This window comes from Melozone crissalis, unplaced genomic scaffold (genome assembly GCF_028551555.1).
Source record: "Melozone crissalis strain CALT ecotype California unplaced genomic scaffold, PUWL_Pcris_2 ptg000247l_1, whole genome shotgun sequence".
NCBI classification, from domain to species: domain Eukaryota; kingdom Metazoa; phylum Chordata; class Aves; order Passeriformes; family Passerellidae; genus Melozone; species Melozone crissalis.
The window spans coordinates 134,668-159,247 of NW_026536006.1; the positions used below are offsets into that span (position 1 = coordinate 134,668).

The 24,580-nt window shown below is 43.5% G+C and overlaps 1 protein-coding gene across 2 annotated transcripts in view; it reads right to left on the minus strand.

The window, feature by feature from the left end:
* Positions 1-5,100: 5,100 nt before the first annotated feature.
* Positions 5,101-24,580, minus strand: part of LRRTM4 (leucine rich repeat transmembrane neuronal 4) — a 120,432-nt gene continuing 100,952 nt past the window's right edge. Inside the window, exon 3 of one of the 2 annotated variants that reach the window (XM_054294383.1) lies at positions 5,101-6,484. In XM_054294383.1, the coding sequence (XP_054150358.1) occupies positions 6,263-6,484 (222 nt within the window). In that variant the 3' untranslated portion in view covers positions 5,101-6,262. The remainder of the gene's footprint in view (positions 6,485-24,580) is intronic. The other variant, XM_054294384.1, reaches the window with a different exon arrangement.

Consider the following 24,580-nt stretch of genomic DNA (forward strand, 5'->3'; position numbering starts at 1 on the left):
ATTTCAAACATTCCCGCTTCGATATAATCCGAGGTTTCAAACATTCCTACCTGGATACAATCTGAGCTTTGGGACACCCCAGCAGCCTTTGCCCACTGCATTCCCAGAGAAGCAGCTTTCTTTTCTTCTCCACTGCATTCCCAGAGGAATTCCAGGCCCATCTCCAGCAGCCCTGGAGCTGCAGAGGAAAACTCCCCCCTTGTGCAGGAACCCTGCTCCAGCAGAACCACAGCTGGCACTGCAGGAGGACTGAGCCACCATGGGATGGGGCTGTGCCACCTCCCTGACACACAGCGTGCCAGCTCCTCTTCTGGCTCTCTCAGTGGTTTCTTTTCTTTTTTTGTACTATTGCACCTGTACTTTTAATTTTCCAACTGTTATTCCTGCTCCCATATCTTTGCCTGAGGGCCCCTTAATTTCAAAATTATAATAATTCAGAGGGAGGGGGTTTGCATTTTCCATTTCAAGGGAGGCTCCTGCCTTCCTTAGCAGACACCTCGATTTTCAAACCAAGACAAGCACAAATCAGGAACAGATCCAGCTCTGGACAGAACCAGGATTGTGAACACCCAGGCCTGGCCCCAACCTGAGCAGGAATTCCAGCCCAAGCCCCTTGAGCTTGGGGATGGAGAGAAAGTGAACTGTAAATCATTCCCAAGGCACTTGCAGATAAGGCCTAAACTAATTAATATCAGAATTATTGATGCACAGCAAATATTTTGCAACGAATTTATCTGAAACTCTGCCACCACTTCCCCTTTCCCAGCACTGATTTATAAATCATTGAACAAACAGTGGCATGTCCAATAAATACTTTATGAATGTTTGCCAGCCATTTATCTTACATAATATGATATAAATACATTGCAAATACCACAATGTTTGAGGAGACTGTTTATAAATTACAACTTGAATATCATCAACAGTTTATTGGAGTGCTGCTCCCTTTGTCCAACACGAGGAATTTAAAAGGGATTTTCTAACCCAGGCCCTTTCTAGGATTTTATGACAAGGTTTTATGATGTATTTTGCTCTGAATTATTGTGACCACATTTTCCATCCCAGCGGGACCCTGACATCACCGTATTTTCCAACCTGCCCTCTCTTTCAACCCTAAATTCCCAGAAGGATTTGGGAGGAAAATGCTTTCTTTTCCCTCCCTCATCAGGCTCTCAAGATCCTTGGATCCTGCTGTTCTGAGCACACCCTTTTAGCAACGAGAGCCCTCCAGAGCACTGGGGAGCCCAAGGAGCTGATTGAAAGTCACGAGCTGCTGCAGTTTGTGCCTTATCAACTTGATTTTCCTCTGCCTTTTTAGTACACAAAATATCACTGCGGGGTAGCAGGGGAGGGGGAGGCGGGGACAGAGCCCTGGTTTGACTTTGTCACTGATTTTTGTCTCACTCACACCAAAAGCTGAGAGCGAGCTTGCAAAGAGCTGGGTTTAATCACAGAATCGCCAGGCTGGACCTGACCTTCAAGATCATGGAGTCCAACCCAAGCCCCAGCACCTCAACTCAACCATGGCACCCAAGGGGAAAAAAGGGGGGAGAAAAAGGAAAAAGGCTTTTTTTTGGCATGTAAATGAATCCAATTTCTGACACTGAATTAAGAGAATTCACAGAATTCACAGGATGACTGGGTTGGAAGAGACCTTCAAGACCATTGAGTCCAACCCAGCCCCAGCACCTCAACCTAACCCTGGCACCCAGTGCCACATCCAGGCTTTGTTAAACACACCCAGGGATGGTGACTCCACCACCTCCCCAGGCAGAACATTCCAGAATATTATCCCCCTTTCTGTAAAAAACCTTTTCCTAATATCCAACCTATATTTTTTTCCTAATATCCAACCTATATTTTTTTCTGCTTAACTCTTTTACAGAATGGGATCAGGCTGGGGAGTTTTTATCAGAGAATCATGGAACGGTTTTTATTCAGACAACCATGGAATGGTTTGGGTTGAAAGGGACCTCAAAAATCCATTTCCAACATCCTGCAGGGACACCTGTCACCGTCCCAGGTTGCTCCAAACCCCACCCAACCTGGCCTTGGACACTTCCAGGGATGGGCCAGCCACAACTTCTCCCCCAAAAGGGGCAGATTTATTCTTATTTTTAATTTATTCTTATCTTTATCACACTGATAATGACACTTTTAAAAATCAAGATAATCAAACCTCATCTTCTCAGTGATGAGCAGGATCTCAACATTTCCTGCTCCTGCCCTGAGGAATGGGTGGTCACTCCCTGAAATTTCCTTTTCTCCATTTTTTGGGGATCAAGGAAGGTTTTTCATTCCTGCCCTCCAACAAACCCAAACTCCAAGTCAGTCTGAGCCTTCTTTATTGCTCTCACCCTTATGAGGAAGGCATTAATATCAGGCAGGTAATTTATTTTTCTTAATTTAAGGCAAGGTTCCAGCTTGATGGACTCACCAAACCCCCCCTTCCTTTCTACAGCTTTAAAAAAGTGACAAGTGACATTTAAAGGAGCCAAAACCACCTAAAAATTAATAACTTTCAATACACACTACATTAGAGCCTTAAATCTTCATGCAGCTTGAAAATATCTATAGAAGCACTAGATTTGCCATGGCCATGGTGCCAAATTCCTTCAGGGACTTTTTCCAGTGGGGACTCAGGATGAAATTGTGTTTATCAATCTTGGGAACACTTGCAATTCATTACTGAAAAGGGCAGCTCGTTCCAAAAAGATTTTTTAAAATCTTACAGGAAAATATTGCCAGCCTTGGGAATAACTGGGAGCAGGAGAAGTGCTGGGATGGGCTGTGGGATGCAGATCCCACCCCAGCACTCCCAGGATGGGGGAATTTCAGCCCCCCATGGACATCTGAAAGGTGAATATGAACCAAGGAGAAAAGCAGCATCTGATTTTGCCCAAAATCTTGGAGAATCTGTTATTTAGACCCATCAGTTGTTGGGTTTTTTGCAGAGCATGAAGTTCATAGCTTTGGTTGGAAGCTCAGCAGCTCCTTTGTGACCTCCAAGATGCCACCAAAGCCACCATTCACTAACGAGGTCCTTTCATTAATGTTCCTTTTCTGGGAGAGGAATCCCTGGGAACACCATCAATGTTTAAATTTTTAATTTTTGGGTCTTACCTGGAAAGCTGTTGAGTTTCTCCATTCTCCCTTGCAGAGCAGGCACTTCCCTCACCAGAACTGTGTGAAGAGGAGCAGAAAGGCCTGGACTAAAGAGAGTCACAGTCTGAGGCTGAAGGTGCAACAGAATCACCTGTGAACGCAGGAACTGAGACTTCAAAAAGAGCACAACAAATGTAAAACTCATAACAAAAGGTCAGCACATTAATCTTGACTTTTGGGATTATGGCTGGAGAGTAAAATTTATATGAATTTTATATAAATTTTATATAAATTTTATAAAAATTTGTATAAATTTTAAAAAAATTTATTTGGCTTTAATTGCAGGCAGGAGAATTAAAATTTTGATTTTTGTAAAATCTGGAGCCCCACATCACCTTGTTTTGTTCAGATCGCTTGAGCTCAGCCCAATATCTTCTTTGTTCCAAAGCAATCCAAATTTGTGCCTCTTCCAGACCTTTAGCACTTGAGAAAGGTTTAACTTCATGCCATCAACTCATTCTTGGAGCATTTTCTCCTTTATTTTTAAGGATGCAAACAGAAGTCAGGGGCTTCTTATCCAAACTGGCATCAGGGGATAAACAGAGGAAACCCAGCAACATTTCAGACAGAAAACCATGAATTTACCCAGAGATTGTGCCCACAGGAGTTTATTTTGTTCCCACAATTCCCACTAATTGCCAAGAAAATCTGTAATCTAATGTCAGTTCTAAACATCCTCCAAATCAATGCTGAAATTAGGTTATTTTGAAATAAGGAAATAAAGAAGGGGGAGTTTGTTTAATTTTACCTTCTCTTTCAGTAGCTTTTCCCAGAGCACAGGGGGAAGTTGCATTCAAGACGATTATAAATGAAATTAAAAAAAATAAACAATATATTCTCCAATATCCACATGCCCAGCAGGTAGGGGGGCTAAGGAACAAAACAAACCAAGACAAAAAATATTTCTGGGTGACATTTCCTTTCCCAGTCCTTGCAGACGCAGAATGATCCTCTCAAAAATGACACCAGGGTTATTAAATTGCCGTTAACGATCCTTAAAATAAAAATATTTCCATCCTCATCCTTCAGGAGCATGGGAATGTTGTTCCACTCTGGAATTTTTTTTTTTTTAATATTTTTTCTGGATATTTTTTGTTGTTCCACTCTGGATATTTTTTGTTCCACTCTGGATATTTTTTGGAATGCATCCTCCTGCTGACCTGGAGTTGACAGGAATGGGTGGGAGTTCTTTCATTTCCAGCTGCATGGGTCAGTGTTTTAAACTCGTTGCTTTTCCCTTCCATCCATGGCTCTGCCAAGGCTGACAGATCTCAGGAGATCTGATCTGGAAACTCCTCACCTGGATTTTCACTCCATTTTCTTTTCATTTCCTGCCCAACACTTAATTCTAAATGCATTACCTTCCGTGCTTCGGGTTCATTCTGTGTGTCCACGTTTCCCTGCCTAGCCCAGCACATCCATCCCCATCCTTCCCTGCCTTCCAGGGAAAAATTAATCAGTTTTCCAGGTGAGAAACGCAGGAGACAATAGAATATTGTGTCTGTGAGACAGCACTCAGCACTTGCAGGAATTCATTAAGCCTCGTGGCCAAGATTTTGCATAACACACCCAAATAAATACCTGAAATAATCACCAAATTCATTCTGCCCTAAACTTTGTCAATGTGTTATTCCCCCTCCAGATAAAAACTCATCCCTTGTGTTCTAATCGGAGCTGGTTTAGCTCCAGCTCAATTTTGCAGATGAAAAACCTCCCTTCTGATTAAAACTCCAATTTTTAGTTTAAAAAAAAAAGGTTGTTTTCCCTCTCTTCCCCTCCCCCAGCCCCCAAACCACCTCTTTTTTTAGCCAAACCAAATAAATTGAGCTTCTTCAGACTCAGGTTGTTTAAATTCAGAACAATTCCCTGATTTCCTTCCAAGAGGGGAGGAACAGGATCCAGCATTGTCCCCGTGTCACACACCCAGAGAAATCATTCAAACAGTGCCGTGGCTGTGGTGTCCCAACCACAAAATAATATGTTTATTTTTTTTTTCCACCACTTCTTTTTTTTTTTTTCTGTTTGTTTGTTTGTTGTTGTCATTTTATTGATAAAAACTACACAAAAACTAACTGATCATAATAATTAATAAAAAAACAAAACCAAAACCCAAACCAAAAAAACAACATTACACATTCTGCCGTGTTTTAGAAATTGTGTCAGCCAGTGAGTTGCCCTAAATGCTCCTTAAAAGATTCTCCTTCTGATCCATTTCAAGCACTTCACTTCCATTTTGGTTCCCAAACGTCCACGAATTTTGTTTAACAAGCACCACTGGCCTGGAAATCTGAGTTGTGACTCCGTTGCAGTATTTCCCCCTTTTTTTTTTTTTAGAGCCCAAAAAGGAATTAGAGTGTCAACAATGAAGCACAATGAAGATAAAAAAAAATCAAAAGCCCCCTCCATAGTGTACAGCCTGTGTCTTAAATGTACATGCACCCGAGTTTCTTTGTTTCTGCTGCATCAATTGCCAAGGTCCTTTTGGTTCAACATAAGCTTTAATGCCCATGTCTGAAGGTTGAAATATTAATGCTCAACCACTTAAAAAACAACCCCCGAAAAAATAATCCAACCCCCGAAAGGAAAAAAAGAAAATATAGAGCTATCTTTTGTTGGCTTAAAAAGAACAAAAATAGTCAACGGATCTTTGTAATAAACACTTAATAAGGGAACATGGCTGACCCTCCCCAGAGCCTTGCCCTCCCCACCCCATTTATTTTTTACCTGTGGTTCTCCTTCCCTGGAACCGTGCAATGTAGAAAAATCAAATATACAAACAAAACTCTTAATCCATCCCTTTATGTAGCTAGAGTGAAATCTATTTGCTGTCGCCGCCGTCGCTGTCGTTCTTTTTAATAAGAACTCGACAATCTCTCTCTCTCTTTAATATTTACACTGAGGAATTTCTTTGAAAGTTTAAAGCGAAGGGAAAAAATCCTGAAGTTTCTCCGCGCCGCGAGTTCCGCGCCGCGCCGCCACCTCCTTGTCCTCGGGAGCGTTTCCCCGCGGGAACGGCGGCGTTGGAACAACCTTGCCTGGTCTCCTGCAGGACCAAAGGTCCCTCCCAGAGCTGTCCCCAAGAGGCGGTTGGCCAACGTTAGTTGGGTATTCTCTCGATGTAGATGGCGGGGGCGGCGGAGCGCGCGATGGTGGCGATGAAGCTGTGCTCGCGGCCCAGGTCCAGCGTGGAGGGCTCCGCCGGGTCCCTGGACACCGTCTCGTAGCCCTTGTTGACGTGGAGGGGCTTGTGGGCCTGGCAGTAGCCGATCACGGGCTGGTCGTAGCTGTAGTAGGGTAAGGTCTTCATGTGGTGAGGGACCTGCATGAGGAACGGGAGCAAAGAGCAGCAGATGAGCGTCGTGGTTGTGCAGCATCACCAGAAATCCCAACGCGGCCTCAATCATCAGAAATCCCAATGAGGCCTCAATCGCCAGAAATCCCAACACGGCCTCAACCCCCTGGGATCAGCCCACAGGAGAAAGCCCTGAGGGCTCCCAGCTCCCTGCAGCACCTTCAGGTCCCTCTGGGGCGGCACTGCCAGGCTGGGGGAGCTGTGGGAGGAGGAAATGCTCCAGGGGGATCTTGGAGCCTATCTTAGAGTGATAAAAGGGAAGGAGAAGGATTGTTTATATGGATAGTAGTTTTGCACTGCCAGAGGGATATTGGGATGGAATTCCTCCCTGGGATGGAATTCCCAGAGGAGCTGTGGCTGCCCCTGGATCCCTGGAAGTGCCCAAGGCCAGGTTGGAGCACCCTGGTCTATGGAAAGTGTGGGACCCATGATGGGGCTGGATGGGCTTTGGGGTCTCCTCCAACCCAAACTATTCCAGGATTCCATGGGCAGGTTTGGATGGGATTTTGGGAAGAACTATTGGGAGAGGGGCTGGGATGGAATTCCCAGAGCAGCTGGGATCCCTGGAAATGCCCAAGGCCAGGTTAGAGCCCCCTGGTCTATGGAAAGTGTGGGACCCATGGTGGCGCTGGAATGGGATGATTTTAAGGTCCCTCCCGCCCCAAACTGTTCCAGAATTCCATGATCTGTGTCGCCACTCCTGGATGGATCCTGCCTGGCAGTGCCAGAGCCAGAGCAGAGGGAGCTGCTCTCCCTTCCTCTTTCCCTTTCCCCAGTTTGTGGGCAGATGCTCAAACTGCTCCGTTCTGGCTCTTTTGGATGACCCAGCTCTGAAAACACAAACCAAGGGGTTTGTAAACCCAGCAGCTTCCAAAAGCGCCTGGAAAGGTGCTGAGTGCTTCCAGAGCAGCCTGGGAATGGGAAAGGCAGAGGCAGCTGGCGGCAGGGGTGGTGCCAGCACAGCTGGAACATCTGTTTGTTGCTTCCAGGACAAAGCTGCTCCCCCAAGGTCACGGTTCCCTGCGTTCTTTATCTCCCAACCTCCCTGAGATAAATCCTGTCAAAGCAGCTCCACTGCTGCTCACCAGAGCTGAGCACATCCACACCTTGTACAAATGGATTTCCAAACCCTGAATGCCAACTCTTCCTTATGTAAATCTTCAGAAACTGCCAGCCCCCCACCTGCTTTTTTTGCTTTTTTTCTTCTTTTTTTTTTTTCCCCCCCTTCCATAAATATTCCACGCTTGCAAATGTTAATCCTACGACTAAATATGATTTATGGCACAACATCAGATACAAATCTTTGCAGATAATTTTATCATCTGCAAGAGATGAGCTGATCAAGTCGAAAGAAATATGCTCTGAGGGAGAAAAACACATGTGGCAGGAGAGAGAGAGAGGCGAGAGTTGATTCTAACGCTGCCAGCAAACCTGAGCTCATTATAGCTGCAGATATCCTACACATAATCCAATCTTGGAACAAATGCCTTTTGATTTTCCAGGCTGAACTTTAAGTGAAGACCAGCAGAGCTAATTTCACCCAAATTTTCATTGCTCCGTGCGCCTCATCCCAAAAAAATAAAAGTATGGAAAAAGCAAAGGCGTTAAAGCTAATTGGGAAACTTTGCAGGGTCAGAGTTCCTCTTGATGTGGAGCCCCTGCAGAACGCTGGAGAGATCCCAAAAACCCTTCCAAGAGCTGGAATTCAGCTGCAGATTTGATTTGACGCGGCAGCTGAGCGGCAGGGACGCAGAGGACAAGCTGCCGGGTGGAATTTGATGGGACAACTGTGCTCACTTGTGGAGTCACAGGAGCACGGATCTCCCCTGGATAGAGCAATATCCGTGCCAGTCCCTGTCTCAGCTTTAAGGCAGCTTTTGATGATCCCATAAAAGCCAAGGACTGTTTGTGTTCCGGAGAGCTGAGGGATGGAGGTCCTGGCTGCAATAACACACAGCTCATTGAGCACCTGAGGCCGGGCTGCAAGCTCCAAACCGAGGCAGAGTGTTGCAGATATAAATTATAATGTTGGCTTTTCGCAAATATGAAAATGGATTTTATGTGCGTGGTGTTCAAGTGATTTTGCTATAGACATATAGTTTTCATTTCAGATATATATATCTGAAATATATATATTTATGATATATTATATTTATGATATTTATATTTATTATCTGAAATATATGTATATATTTCAGATATATATTTTTGTATTATTATATATATTGGCTTTTTGCAAATATGAAAATGGATTTTATGTGTGTGATGTTAAAGTGACTGGGTTAGAGATATAGTTTTTATTTCAGATATATATATCTGAAATATATATATTTAAGATATATTATATTATATTTATTATCTGAAACATATATATTTAAGATATAATATATTTATATTTATTATCTGAAATGTAGATATATATTTCAGATATATATTTCTGAAATATGTATTTTTAAGATATATTATATTTATATTTATATTTATATTTATATTTATATTTATATGTATATTTATATTTATAATCTGAAATAGATATATATTTCATATATATATTATAATATTGGCTTTTTGCAAATATGAAAATAGATTTTATGTGTGTGGTGTTAAAGTGACTTTGTTATAGAGATCCAGTTTTTATTTCTGTTGTTAATTAAGCTTAGAGATAGTGGTGGAATAGCTGTTTGTGTTAAAATTCCTGCTGGGATGGGATAACACCCAATGCACGCAGGATGAACACAGCTGCACAGATCTGCCAACCATCAGCACCCACCCTCTGAAGGCAGCGTGCACAAAGGCCCAAAAACTGGAGGTGATAATAAAAAATAAACTGAAACCTGTCCTTCCCTGGAAAACAGCTCTGCATCTGCAGGGAGACACAGGGCTCAGTTTTTATTTACTCTGAGGTGACTCCAGGTGACACCTGAGCCCCCAAAAAGCCTTTCCAGGACACAGCCTTGCTGCAGTTGTGGGGACAATTGTGCCAGCACTCATCCAGGAAAATGATGGAAAACACTGGGGATGCTGTTCACAACACACAAAGCTGTTACCATTCTATTTTTACAGATCCAGAGATCAACAAAACACGTTCAATATCATCTAAGTTGCAGAGAATTAATTTTAGAAGTGTTTTTGTTCCAGGTTCTGAGGTAATTTATTTTTTTTTTCCCACTCCTGCTATGGAACTAATACCTGAGACGCTCAGATATAACCTTGCACAAGTCGTTTTATGAGCTGTAAAATGAGAAGCTTCAGCCCTGCCCCTGCTTGTCCTTGGAGTCTGGAGCTCTTTGAGGTGAGGACTGTTTGTGCAGAGACTGAAACAACCCAGCTGTGACCTGAGCTGGGCCTGTTCAGCTGCTTTGGCCTCCAAGAGACAAAAAAATAAAAATCAGAACAAATTCCAGTCAGGTAAAATTTAAAAAATCCAGACAAATAAATACAGCCCTGAGATTGTGGGGGTGGAGTTTCCATCCTTTGGGGGGATTTAACATGGAATCGTGGAATGGTTTGGGTTGAAAAGGACCTTAAAGTCCATCCAGTGCCATGGGCAGGGACATTTTCCACTGTCCCAGGTGGCTCCAACCTGGCTTTGACACTTCCAGAGATAGGGCATTCACAATTCTCTGATCTGTTGTGACCCTGCACATCATTTTTTCTGAAAATCTTCTCTTTAATTTTTCTCTTTTCATCCCCATTTTCATTTTTAAAACCAGCACTGCCCAATCCTTACCTGAAGCACTGAAAATTTTTGCAGCAGGAAAACAGAAATCAGCACGAGAACGAGCTCCAGAATCAGACACACAATGAACATTTTGGGTTTGGCCCTTATGATAGAACTGTGATCCTTCCCTGGGAGGATGGGGAGGGGATGGGATGGAATTCCCAGAGGATCTGGGGCTGCCCTGGATCCTTGGAAGTGTCCAAGTCCAGGCTTGGAGAACCTTGGGACAATGAGACATGTCCTTGTCATGGCAGGGTGGCACTGGATGGGCTTTGAGGTCCCTTCACACCCAAAACATTCCATGGAGATTTCATTATTCTATCCAAAATTATTTCATAATTCTACCCAAAACTGCAACCAGCTAATTAAGCAAAGCCTGGAGTTGTTCCCCTGTGAGAGCTGGAATTTTTCAGCGAGTTTAGGCCTGGATTAGTTTCCCAGTATTGACTTCTCAAGCCCACACCCCACAGATCTCCACCCTAAACGTAATAAATGTTGCACCCAAGCAGCCACACACTTCAAACAGGGCTCCTGTGAGGAGCACAATTTACACAAATCCCCAGCTACAGGAGGAAGACAAAAGGTTTAGCGGTGGGAGTTTAAGGAATGCAAATCCTCCTTGTCAAAGCCCAAGTGACACTGGAGAGGTTCCCAGCTCAGCAGCTTCCTTGCAGCACAAGTGCTCCCCTCAAAAACAGCTGGAGGAACTGAAGTGATCCAAAATTCAGGGAGATTTGGGTGTACATGAAAAGGTGTTACCCAAAATTCAGGGAGATTCTGGCCTACATGAAAAGCTGTTACCTGAAATTGAGGGAGAATCTGTTCTGCATTAAAATGGTGTCACCCAAAATTCAGGTTGATTCTGGCCTGCATTGAAAAGGTGTTAACCAAAATTCAGGTTCATTTGGGTCTGCATGAAAAGGTGTTAACCAGAATTCAGGTTCATTCTGGCCTGCATTGAAAAGGTGTTACCTGAAATTTAGGGAGAATCTGGCCTGGTGTTAAATGATGTTACCCAAAATTCAAAAAGGTGTTATCCAAACTTCAGGTTGATTCTGTTCTGCATTGAAAGGTGTTACTTGAAATTTAGGTTGATTTGGGCCTACATGAAAAGGTGGTAACCAAAATTCAGGTTGATTCTGTTCTGCATTGAAAAGGTGTTACCCAAAATTCAAAATGGTGTTACCCAAAATTCAGGTTGATTCTGTTCTGCATTGAAAAGGTGTTAACAAAAATTCAGGTTGATTCTGGCTGGCATCAAAATGGTGTCACCCAAAATTCAGGTTCATTCAAGCCTGCATGAAAAGGTGTTACCCAAAATTCAGGTTGATTTGGGCCTGCATGACAAAGGTGTTACCCAAAATTCCAAATGGTGTTACCCAAAATTCAGGTTGATTCTGTTCTGCATTGAAAAGGTGTTACCCAAAATTCCAAATGGTGTTACCCAAAATTCAGGTTGATTCTGTTCTGCATTGAAAAGGTGTTACCCAAAATTCCAAATGGTGTTACCCAAAATTCCGGTTGATTCTGGCCTGCATACAAAGGTGTTTTCCAGCATGCCCTGCCCACCTGTCCTCTGACAGCCTCCACTGATGTTCAGCTCAACCCTCAGGCATCCAAACATGCAAATGCAGGGACCCACACTGCAATCTGCATTCTTTGTCTTTTATGTTTCTTTGACACAGCACTGAATTCTATCAGCTTTACTTAGGCTGAAAATGTCTGGGAGTGTGATTACCCCACATGAAAGTTCTATTGAAAATAGTCAGAGTTTAGAATTCAGCCTCGACTTCTGTTTTTTGTAGGTGCAGCATTCAAAACCTAGATTTTTAGCCAAACATCAATAAAAATCCTTATTCTGGAGCTTGGAAAGCACTGCAGTATTACAGGGATGTAACCTCTCCATATTCCCACTGGATTCAGGGAGCTTTCAAGGATTTGGACTGGGGTCCGAGTGATGCTGAGTGACCTCATTTCCAGAGTGCTTTTCCCTCTCTCTCTCACCTCTCCTGTGTTGTTAAACACTCACACATTCTTAATTCCTTGCTCTGCCTCCCAACAGGACACCTCAGACAAGCTGGAATCCAGCCCAACATGATCTCCAGGATGTGACACCTCCCTACCAAGCAATTCCAGGAGGGAAATGCCAACTTCTGTGCCCAGCTGCAGCTCCTGCTCGGGTATTTCCCTCTGTGCTCACAGCAGCAGCCTCATTGCAGGGAATCAGGCAGGCACGACCTCCCTGCCTCACTTCAACCAGGTGAAATCACCCATTCTCAGGTTGAAACGATTCCCTGGAGTTTGTTAAATAAAACTTTGGCTGCCCAGGTTTTGGGAACAGGTTGTATTTTGTTGGAAATACGATGAGTTTGTTCTCTGTGCTCATTTTGGAGGATGGGTTTCTCAGCATCCATCATCCTGCAGAGCAGGAAAAGTCCTTGTGGAGAGTCAGGAATGGCCGTGGCTGTCGGGGTGACTCAGTGCCAGAATTCCCACCAGGAGACAGGGAAATGGAATCTATGGAAGGACTGGCAAGCCCAGCAGTCTCTGGGGAGAAGTTTGGATGGAGTGGAGTTTATTTTATCCCCGAAAGGAGATGGTGCAAAGGCTCACGCTGTCACTGGAGCCTCACACAAATGACTGCTCCAGAAGGAGCCTAAACCCGGATCCTGGCAGGGAAAATGATGCATTTCTGAGTCCCAGGCTGTCTCAGCTGCCTCAGTCTGGACACCTGGGCTTTATCCAGGCACTGCTCAGACACTGCAGTTCAAATCCTTCAATTTCCAAGAGGAGGAACACCCTGGTTTGAAAACTCAATGCCTGCTCCATCCCTGCTGCTGGAGGCTGCCAGGGCACAACCAGCCCTGCCCTACAGGGAACACATTTCCCTTTTTAAACAATAAAAATGCAGCATGAACATTGCCTGGTAGCTGAACATCATCTGGTTTGACATTTGCTGGTAATCTCTAATCCAGGTAAACTGATTCCTGTGGAAGTGCTTGCCCAGTTAATGATTCCATGAATTAATTACGCACAACTTTAGGAGCTGTGGAAACTCAGAGTTACTAAACATGGCAGCGATGTTTTCTCATTAGCACTAATATTTAGCACCATGACTTCATTGGTGAATTAGGGGGACACATTTCCCTTTTTAAACAATAAAAACACAGTATGAATGTTCTCTGGTAGTTGAACATCATCTGGTTTGACATTTGCTGGTAAACTGATTCCTTTGGAGGTGCTTGCCTAGTTAATGATTCCATGAATTAATTACACCCAACTTTAGGAGCTGTGGAAACTCAGGGTTACAAAATGTGGCAGCGATTTTCTCTTTAATGCTAATATTTAGTCTCAGAGCACCATGACTTCATTGGTGAATTAGAGGGATACATTTCCCCTTTTAAACAGCATGAATATTCCCTGGTAGCTCAACATCATCTGGTTTGACATTTGCTGGTAACCTGCAATCCAGGTAAACTGATTCTTGTGGAAATGCTTGCCCAGTTAATGATTAGATGAATTAATTACACACAACTTTAGGAGCTGTGGAAACTCGGAGTTACAAAACGTGGAAGCGATGTTTTCTCATTAGCGCTAATATTTAGTCTCAGAGCACCATGACTTCATTGGTGAATTAGCATCGGAGCTGTTGATAAATCAAATTCAGAGTTCATTTCCAAGCTGATCATAATTTAGAGTAAAAATAAGCAAGATGTTCTGTGGTAGCGCGGTGATTAGCGGAGCAGGCGGCTTCACCTCAGAGACAGATTGATTGGGCACATTAGGCAGACAGAGTTGGGATAAACAATTCCAGCGCATTTCACGCCGCTGAAAAATCACAGGCAATGGCCCTGGAACATCCCTTTGGAGGCAGAGCAGAAAAATTTCCCTATTCAGGAAAATGCCCTATCAAACATTCCCATCAAACACGTTCCGAAGGACAAGCGCGGGTGCTGAGCTCAGCGCTGAAATATGAGCAGGTCTGCGTGCTCTGCTTCCACTTGGAACAGACACAAAAGTGCCTGGCTGCTGTTTGGAGCAGGCCTTTTGTTCTGCAGTTCGTGTTTCCTCAGGTAATTCTCATTGATTAAAACAAAAGAATCCAAAATCTCGTCTATTAAAACATTTAGCCCGTGCTTGGCTCTGAGGAGGGCTGGTGAGCTCTGCTGTCACTGAGCTGGGCCCTGTGGCACCTGAGGAGCTCAGGAAAGAAGAAAAAGGAAATTTGCCAGCTGCAGTTTTGCAGATTTAGGTGAAGGTCTTCAAGCTCCTCAGTTAGCCCACGATTTCTGAGAGTTGCAGATCCCACTGGGCTTGGTGCCTCTGTTAGGCCAGAATCTCCCTGAATTTCGGGTAACACCAAAAGCTGGGGTTGGAGGTGCAATTCCCACAGTCAGTCTCTTGCAATTTGAGTAAATTTCCAATTTACTTCGTACTGCAGACAGAAACCATCCTGGATTCTCTCTTCTTTCCTCCCAAATCACATCCATGGTCTTTGTCTGGAGGGCTGAGGGAGGAGTTGGTAGCCTCAGGCTGGAGAAAAGGTCCCACAGGGCATTGAGCCACTGACCCAAAATCAGGAGTTCCAGAAAAAAACCCACCAACTATCTGTTGGTTTTCTCCAGGAAATCCAGGACAACCTGCTGAACATCCACCAAGGGCTGGCATTCCATGGGGATGTGGCAGATTTGGAGCCTAAATTCTACAAAATTATCATTCTACAAAATTATAATTGATCTCGTTAATTCTTGTATTTCTATGGGAATGGGATCCCAAAATTGGCATGGATTGGCAGAAGAGAGGTCTTGGTATGGAAAATGTAGAGAAACATTTTCTCTACATGGGACAAAGATGCTGCAGCCCCCAGTTCCTTCTCCAGGTCCTATTAAAGGTCTATTTGTAGCTCATAAAAGGCCAACTGATAATTAGTAACTACAGGAATTAAACAAACATCATTGTGTTAGATGTGATTAGAGGCACATTAACCTAAGAAATTGCACATCTTGGTAATAAGCAATTTAGGAATCTATGGGATTATGTAATACTTCATAGAATTGGTCAATTTAATACAAACTGAATTAAAATACAGCTATTAATTTCTAATTTGAGATGAAAGCATTCACCGACTTCTAAACCATCCTCAGGCCAGCCTGGGTGCAGCAAAGAGAGAACTTTTATGATTTATTGGGTTGCCCTTGCCGAGCGCATCCCAGGTTTTAAAGCCCTGTAACATCACACTGACAGTTCCACTGACACTGTGAACTGAATTTGAAGATTTCCTCGCCTTCCCTACAGATAAATTCCTAATCCTTCTCTCCAATCACACAAATGCCTTCCCCTTTAAAGCAGAACCTCTCCACGGACTCTTTAGCTGAGTGTGTTTTTCTAGAGATCAGGAGAAAAATCATCCACACCCCACTGCTCCCTCCATGGGCAGATTTGATCTTTCAATCAGGAAATGAAAAGGTTTCCCTAAAGGAAACTCCCAGAAAGAAGAAAAAGCCTTCTAAGCCTTGTTATTGTTCCTTGGGCAAAATATTTCTTTTAAATGGCTTGATCTGTTTTTTTATGACGTATCTGGCTCCTGAAGAAAAGCCCCACTGAGGAAAAACTCGGCATGAGATGCACAGGAACCTTTGATTTTCTGCCTTGGAGGGCTGATCAAATAAACAAATTATCTAGATATTCTAATTAGAAAGCCATTAATAATTGCTTTGAGTGCTCTTGGGATTGTTTCCTCTGGAAGTCGATAGAGATGGAATCCTGGGGATGAAACAGAGAGTCCCTCAAACACAGCACAGTCCCTTGGAGTAGTTCCTTATCCACAGGTAGAAAAATCCCAGTGGGAGCCTCTCCATATCTTTGGGTGCACAGACTTTCCAAAATTTTAGTCAGCACAGCTTTTATTTATTCACTTGAAGCTCATTTTTCCACAGGAATTTGTGCTCCCCACTCATGGCAGAGCTGCAAACTGAATTGAGTTTGAACTCAACCTCTCAGGCCAGGCCAAAGGTGCCTCCAGCCCAAAAGATCACAAAGAAAGAGCAGAAAAAGGGTCAAGAATCCCATAATGACACCCCCAGAGCCTTCTCCTGACCTCCAGCACTCCCAGCTTGCTGAATTTCTGCTGTTTCAACCCCAAAATTCCATGGACCTGGACCTTCCATGGTATTCCAGGGCCTGCCTGGAAGGCCCAACTCCATGGAATTTGGGCCTGCAGCACAGACCTTCCAAAATTTTAGTCAACTCAGATTTTATTTAGACACTTTAAGCTCTTTTTTCCCCAGGGATTTGTGCTCCCCACTCATGCAGAGATGCAGACTGAATTGAGTTTGAACTCAACCTCTCAGGCCAGGCCAAAGGTGCCACAAAGAGCAGAAAAAGGATCGAAAATCCCGTAATGACACTCCCAGAGCCTCCTCCTGACCTCCAGCACTCCCAGCTTGCTGAATTCTTACTGTTTCAGCCCAAAATTCCATGGAGCTGGACCTTCCATGTTATTCCAGAGCATCATGTGGGGAATAGGGCACATTCTTCAAAAAAAAAAAAAATAGAATTATGGCAATAAAAGGAAAGGTGCAGTTGCTCTTCCATGTGGTGATCCAAAAGATGGCAACTGCTCCCTCCATTAGTCCCAACAAATAAATCCAGGATTTAATAGGAACATCTGATCCTGCTGCTGCCACGGTGACAGATGAAGGAGCTGCAGAATGAGGGGAATAAGTCTCTGTCTCATATTCAAACTCTGCTTTTCATTAGATCTGCCCGGAATTGATGGGCTGCAAAAGAGCTCTCCAGGAATTGATGGCTTCTCCAAAGGTTTTTAAATACTGTTTCAAGTTGTGCATTGATCCTGTGCATCAAGAGAACAAAAACAGTGTTTCCTAAAGCAGGGGGAACATGGCTCAAATTGTAAAATATTTTGTCCTAAAGATATGAGAGGATATAAACAAAACACTGGGTATCAAACAACACCAGCATGAGAAGAAAGGGATTAAAAAAAGGGGAAATTTCCCTGCATTGTTACCTGTTTATCCTAGACACTAAAGGTTTTGGCTGCAATCAGGTGAATCTCAACCCATTTTGATTTAAAAATTGCTTAGAACTACATTTGTAATTGGCACATTCGTAAATGACACCAATTCCATTTAATATGGCAATATTCAAAATTGAAATAACATCCAGCCCCTGCACCCCCAGCAAACTGTAAGAAAACAAAGTCCTGCTCTGCCATTATTTGAAATTCAATGCTCAATGCTGGCCCAAAAGAGCAGATAATTTGGGGTTTTCCAGTCATCTCAAGGGATCATTCTTTACAGAAAATGGGTGTCAAAGGAAGGGATGAGTGGAGGAGAAATGAGAGAGATGGAGGAGAAATGAGAGAGATGGAGGAGAATTATATATATATATAAATATATATATGTATATATAAAATACATATACAAATATATTTTATATATGTAATATATTTAAAATACACATATATTAATATATGTGTACATATACATATATAAAATATGTATAATTTATGCATTTATTAAACATACAAAATATATACATATATATTTTATATATAATATATATATTATATGTATCATATATAAAAATAAATATATATAAAATATATAAAAATATGTAGTATATATACATATATTGGAAAAATATAAAAACATACATATATATGCATACATATATGCATATATATATATGTACATATACATATATATTTTTATATATTTATATTTATATATATTATTTATATATTTTAAAACAGATAAATAAAAATATATACATATACATATACATATACATATACATATACAATATGTACATATACAATATATATATGTATATATATATATATATATATGCCTGATAAATTTTCTTCTTTTCCCCACTGCCCAGCCTGCCTAGCAAGCAAATATCCCAGAGGGAATGAACCAAAAAGAGATTGCTAAACCATGGCTTTAGAGATCTCCAAGCTTGCATTACTACACGTGAATACAATCCTGTCCAGGACAGAGCATCCCCAGCACTGTCAGGATGCTCCTGGAGCAGCTGCCAGGAGCCAAATCTGCCCTTTCCACACAGAGATGTGAGAATTTCTCTGGAAAAGCAGAGTTCAGTCCCGTCCAGCGGGAAGCAAGCGATTTCCCCGCCCAGCCGAGCGCTCTTGGATGCGGCCAGGAGAGGGCTGCAGAGCACCTGAGTCACTGCAGGACACGAAACAGCACAAACACGGATGCTGTTCTCAAGGTGGAAAAGGGAACTTTATTTCCTGGCTCCAACATTTATAGATTTGCAAAAGTGACAGTGGATTGGAGGGCGGTGTGTGGAGGTGTTCTCAGGGGTCCCAGGATGAGGGAAGAGATGAGAATCTTGTGTCCATGTTTCAAAAGCTGATTTATTATTTTATGATATATATTATTTTTAAAGAAAATTATATATTAAAACTATACTAAAGAATAGAAGAAAGGATTTCATCAGAAAGGTAGCAAGGAATAGAAAGGAATGGAATGATAATAAAATCTTGTGACTGACCAGAGAGTCTGAGCCAGCTGACTGTGATTGGCCATTAATTAGAAACAACCACGTGAGACCAATCACAGATGCACCTGTTGCATTCCACAGCAGCAGATAACCATTGTTTACATTTCATTTCTGAGGCCTCTCATCTTCTCAGGAGAAAAAATCCCAACAAAAAGATTTTTCATGAAACGTGTCTGTGACAGGGTGACAGCGCCACCCCACCAATGACACTGGGCAAACCAACAGTCCATCAAATTTCTCCTTCTCCATAAAAGAATGCAAAACAATGAGTTATTTACAGAAAGTGTGTTGGCAAAAGCAAAGGGAACTTTGAAAATTAGACCTGGATTGCAAGAAGATTCAATCAAACGGGTTCACTGGAAAAAGAAAATCCCAATAAACTCAGGGATCCTCGATGAGGCTGCTCCAGGTCTTGTCCAGCCTGGCCTTGGGCACTTCCAGGGATCCAGGGGCAGCCACAGCAAATCTGGGAATTCCACCCCAGCCCATCCTCACCCTCACAGGGAGGAATTTCTTTCCCTTTCCTGTCTCTACACCCACCTGGAACAATCACCCCATGCCTGCTCCACCAGTAAAATCCAGGTGCTATCCCCTCCAAAACACTGGGAGGAGAAAGCTAAAGAGAAAATAAACCTCTCATCATCCAAAATCTGCTGTTTGCTGTGCCCAGAGGCCTCGACAAGAGCTGGAGCTGCTCCTGGTACCCGACGCTTGCGAGCCCTTGCCCTGCAGAGCTTGTGCTCCAGACAGGAGTGACAGATGAAGGGTGGGAGAAAGGAAAATAGCAAACAAGAAAAAAAGATCTCGCACAGATTGAGGGACAGATTTTTCCACGAGCTAAACACATGAATACAGAGCTTTTATCCCCAAATGACTCCCCCTGTCATGTGGCCGTGGCAGCTCTGTGTGTGTGTGTGTGTGCTGGGGAGTGGAGGCAGCCCAGGAGGAGCAGATCTGTGGAGAGCAGGAGTTGGTGGTGGGTACACAGTGTCGCAGACAGCTTTTCATGAAAAATCCTTTCCTTTGGGTTTTTCCTCCTGAGAAGCCTCAGGAACAAAATGTAAACATTGATTATCTGCTGCTGTGGGATGCAACAGGTGCATCTGTGATTGGTCTCATGTGGTTGTTTGTAATTAATGGCCGATCACAGCTCAGTGGGCTCAGACTCTCTGTCGCAGACACAAGCCTTTGTTATCATTCTTTGCTATTCTATTCTTAGCCAGCCTTCCGATGAGAACCTTTTCTTCTATTCTTTTAATATAGTTTTAATGTTAAATATCACAAGAAGGAATCCATAAAAAAACCCCAGACATCCTTGGAAGGTGCTTATCAAAACCTCAGAGTTGTGTAGAGCAAGCGTGTTAAAAAGGGAACTTGACTACGAACTGATTCCACGGCTGGATGAATATCACAGACATCTTTTTATGGAAAATCCTTTCCTTAGGGTTTTTCCTCCTGAGAAGCTGGGAGGCCTCAGGAACAAAATGCAAACAATGGTTATCTGCTGCTGTGGAATGCAACAGGTGCATCTGGGATTGGTCTCGTGTGGTTGTTTCTAATTAATGGCCAATCACAGTCAGCTGGCTTGGACAGAGAATCCGAGACAGCAGCTTTTGTTATTCATTCCATTCTATTCTTAGCTAGCCTTCTATTCTTTCAGTATAGTTTTAATGTAATATATATAATAAAATAATAAATCAAGCCTTCTGAAACATGGAGTCAGATCCTCGTCTCTTCCCTCATCCTCAGACCCCTGTGAACGCCATCACATGCACGGTGTCCACACATCCCCACTGCCAGGACTGACACCAAACAGGCTCCCAGCACCCCTCAGCAGCACCACAACGGGGCCTTGATGCTCTTCCAGCATGAGAGAGATAAAATCAAAATAAATCTTTCCCGTATTTAATATTTCTGTGTTTCCCTGAGTTTCCTCCTGGATTTTTGGCTGAGGCTGATGTTAATGGAATCCTTGGATGGTGACCCCAGTGCAGTCACTGAAGGACCACAGTGACAAAAGACCAGAAGGGGCTTTAGAACCCTCAGAATCTCAAATTCTTGCCCCAGTGTTGCAAATCAAGGGCCGTCAAGTCTGTTCCAAAAACTCCTCCAGTTCAGAAAAGCGAAATCATTAAATTGTTTCTGCAGCCCAACACAATTTTATTTTATAAAAATTTATAAAATTTTTATTTTAATATAAAATAAAATAATGCATAAATATAGTAAATGTAAAATAAATATATTAAATATATATTAATATTTATTAGTAAGATATTTAATGTAATTAATATTAAAATATTATTATTAATATAATAATACACAAGTATAACTAATATATAATTAAATACATATATAAATAAATATGAAACAAATATATTAAACATAAAATAAGCACTCCTGAGTGTCCTTTTCTCCAGGCTGAACACCCCCAGGATGATGCAATTAAGTGCAGATTTGGTAATTTCCTGCCTAAAAACCCTTTTAGCTGTGCTGTCCATGCCAGAATCCAGCAGCAGGAGGTTTTGGGAGGGTTTGGGAGGGTTTGGAGCGCAGCTGCAGGAGCTGAGCTCTCATCTTCAAAGGCAGATCTGACCTCACCAAGCTCAGCTCGTTCCCACCAACTGTTTGCCTCCCACCAAAGCTGCTTCCTGTTAATTTGTGTTCCTTTGATGTTGTCAGATCCCAAACCTCCCAGCTGGCCCCCAGCTCCTTCACCTGGGTGTCCCTGTGTCCTTCTCAGAGCCCCTTCCCTCGTCTGGACCCCAGATTAACAATCTCCATCTTTTACAAATAAATCCACAACCTGGGAATGAGGTTTCTGCTCTTTTTCCTGAATTCTTCCAGCCAGGGCTTGATCCAAATTCAAGGAAATAAAAAATAAGCAAAGAAACTGCAGCCCAAGCGCCCTAAACAAGCCCAAAAGAGATTTGAGGTTTGAGAACTAATGGAGATTGGCAGGTAAATGCGAGTGGAACAGGATTTATGTGAAGCCTTTCCAAAGGCTGGGATCCTTGGATACCTTTCCAAGCAACAGCCCCAGCAGAGCTCAGGGAGCAGCAGATGTGTGTCTGGCAGGGGCTGGGAATGAGAACAATGTTTTTGAGCAGCTCTTTTCCTGCTGGTGCCATGGGAACCAGGATTGGATCCATCAGTCCTTCTCCCGGGGATAGATCCACCAATCATCCTCCTTCTCCCAGGGATGGATCTATCAGTCCACCTCCTTCTCACACGCATGGATCTGAGCTCATGGAATCCCCAGGGATGGATCCATCAGTCCTTCTCCCTGGGATGGATCTCAGCCCATGGAATCCAGGGATGGATCTATCAGTCCTTCTCCTTCTCCCAGGGATGGATCTCAGCTCATGGAGTGGATTTTCCAGGAGTGGATCCATCAATCCTTCTCCCAGGGGTGGATTTCAGGTCATGGGATCCATAGCTGGATCTCAGCCCATGGAATCCAGGGATGGATCCATCAATCCTTCTCCTTCTCCCAGGGATGGATCTCAGCTCATGCAGTGGATTTTCCAGGAGTGGATCCATCAGTCCTTCTCCCAGGGATGGATCCACCAATCCTTCTCCTTCTCCCAGAGATGGATCCATCAGTCCTTCTCCCAAGGGTGGATTTCAGTTCTTGGGATCCAGGGATGGATCTCAGCTCATGGAATCCAGGAGTGGATCCATCAACCCTTCTCCCAACTGTGGATTTCAAGTCATGGCATCCAGGGATGGATCTATCAGTCCTTCTCCTTCTCCCAGGGATGGATGTCAGCTCATGGAATCGCCAGGGGTGGATCCATCAATCCTTTTCCCAGGGATGGATCTCAGCTCTTGGGATCCAGGGTGGATCCATCAATCCTTCTCCTGGAAACGGATCTCAGCTCTTGGGATCCAAGGATGGGTCTCAGCTCATGGAAACCAGGGTGTATCCATCAATCCTTCTCCCAGGATGGATCCATCAATCCTTCTCCCAGGGATGGATCCATCAATCCTTCTCCCAGGGATAGATCCATCAATCCTTCTCCCAGGGATGGATCTCAGGTCATGGGATCCAGGGATGGATCCATCAATCCTTCTCCCAAGGATGGACCTCAGCTCATGGGATCCAGGGATAGATCCATCAATCCTTCTCCCAAGGATGGATCTCAGCTCATGGGATCCAGGGATAGATCCATCAATCCTTCTCCCAAGGATGGATCTCAGCTCATGGGATCCAGGGATAGATCCATCAATCCTTCTCCCAAGGATGGATCTCAGCTCATGGGATCCAGAGATAGATCCATCAATCCTTCTCCCAGGGATGGATCTCAGGTCATGGGATCCAGGGATGGATCCATCAATCCTTCTCCCAGGGATGGATCTCAGGTCATGGGATCCAGGGATGGATCCATCAATACTTCTACCAGGATTGGATCCATGAATCCTTCTCCTGGTAGATGGATCTCAGCTCATGGAATTCAGCTCATGGGATCCATCAATCCTTCTCCCAGGATGGACCTCAGCTCATGGGATCCAGGGATAGATCCATCAATCCTTCTCCCAAGGATGGATCTCAGGTCATGGGATCCAGGGATGGATCCATCAATCCTTCTCCCAGGGATGGATTTCAGGTCATGGGATCCAGGGTGGATCCACCAATCCTTATCCCAGAGTGGATCCACCGATCCTTCTCCCAGGGTGGACCCATCAGTCCTTCTCCCAAGGGTGGATCTCAGCTCATGGAATCCAGGGATGGATCCATCAATCCTTCTCCCAGGATTGGATCCATCAATCCTCCTCCTTCTCCCAGGGACGGATCTCAGCCCATGGAATCCAAGATTTCCTTGAGATTTCTGCGGCCTCCTCCACAGTCTGAACCCCTCCGGGGAAAATCCATTCCTCTATCCCCAACCCAGCAATGGGGAGCGGGAAGGAATTGCCCACGTTGGACCTTCCTGCAGCTCACTTGGAGGGAGATTTAACCTGGAATCCTGAGCCAGGCAAGGAAAGCTTCCCAAGAAAAACTTTGGCTGGAAACCACTCTGCGTCAATGAGGCAAAACACGACTAATTTGGTGCTCCTGAAGTTTTATTGCGCAATTCTAAAGGAATTTCTCCTCTTCTGTAGCTAAAGCTGGTGAGTAAACAGTTCCTCATAGCTGCCTTTAGTTCATTTACTGCATAGATGGGAAATGTGTTTTTCAGGAAATAAACCCAAACCAGTCACCTATTTCAACCTATGGAAAAGTTACTGCCACCATTAGGAGCTCACAAGCTCTTCCAGGGAAATATGACCAGGACAGAAAAATGTGCAGTGCATTTTTGGAATATCAGAATTATTCTCTTTTTTTTTTTTTTTTCCGGAACTCCCCTGAAATTAAAAAGAGCAGGGTAAAATTTGAGGAATATCAGAATTATTCTTTTCTTTTCAGAACTCTCCTGAGATTAAAAGGAGCAGGGTAAAATTTGAAAAATATCAGAATTATTCTTTTTTTTCTGAACTCCCCTGAAATTAAAGGAGCAGGGTGAAATTTGGGGGAGTAATATTTAAAAATTCCAGGCCATTTTGAATCTGTGCTCCAAACCATTAAAGGGTTCGGTGATTCCTGCTTAAATCAAGGAGCTGTTCTGAGGCTCAGGCAGCACAGAAATGACCAGAACATGTTCCAGATGGCAGGGCCACATCACACAGCCCAAAACCCAAGATGAGCAGCCACAGCATCCTTTAATCATTGGGATGTTGTTTTCCAGGGAATGACAACCCAGATGGAGCTCAGGGTGGTCTCATCCATTGAGGCATTTCCTGCACCTCAAATC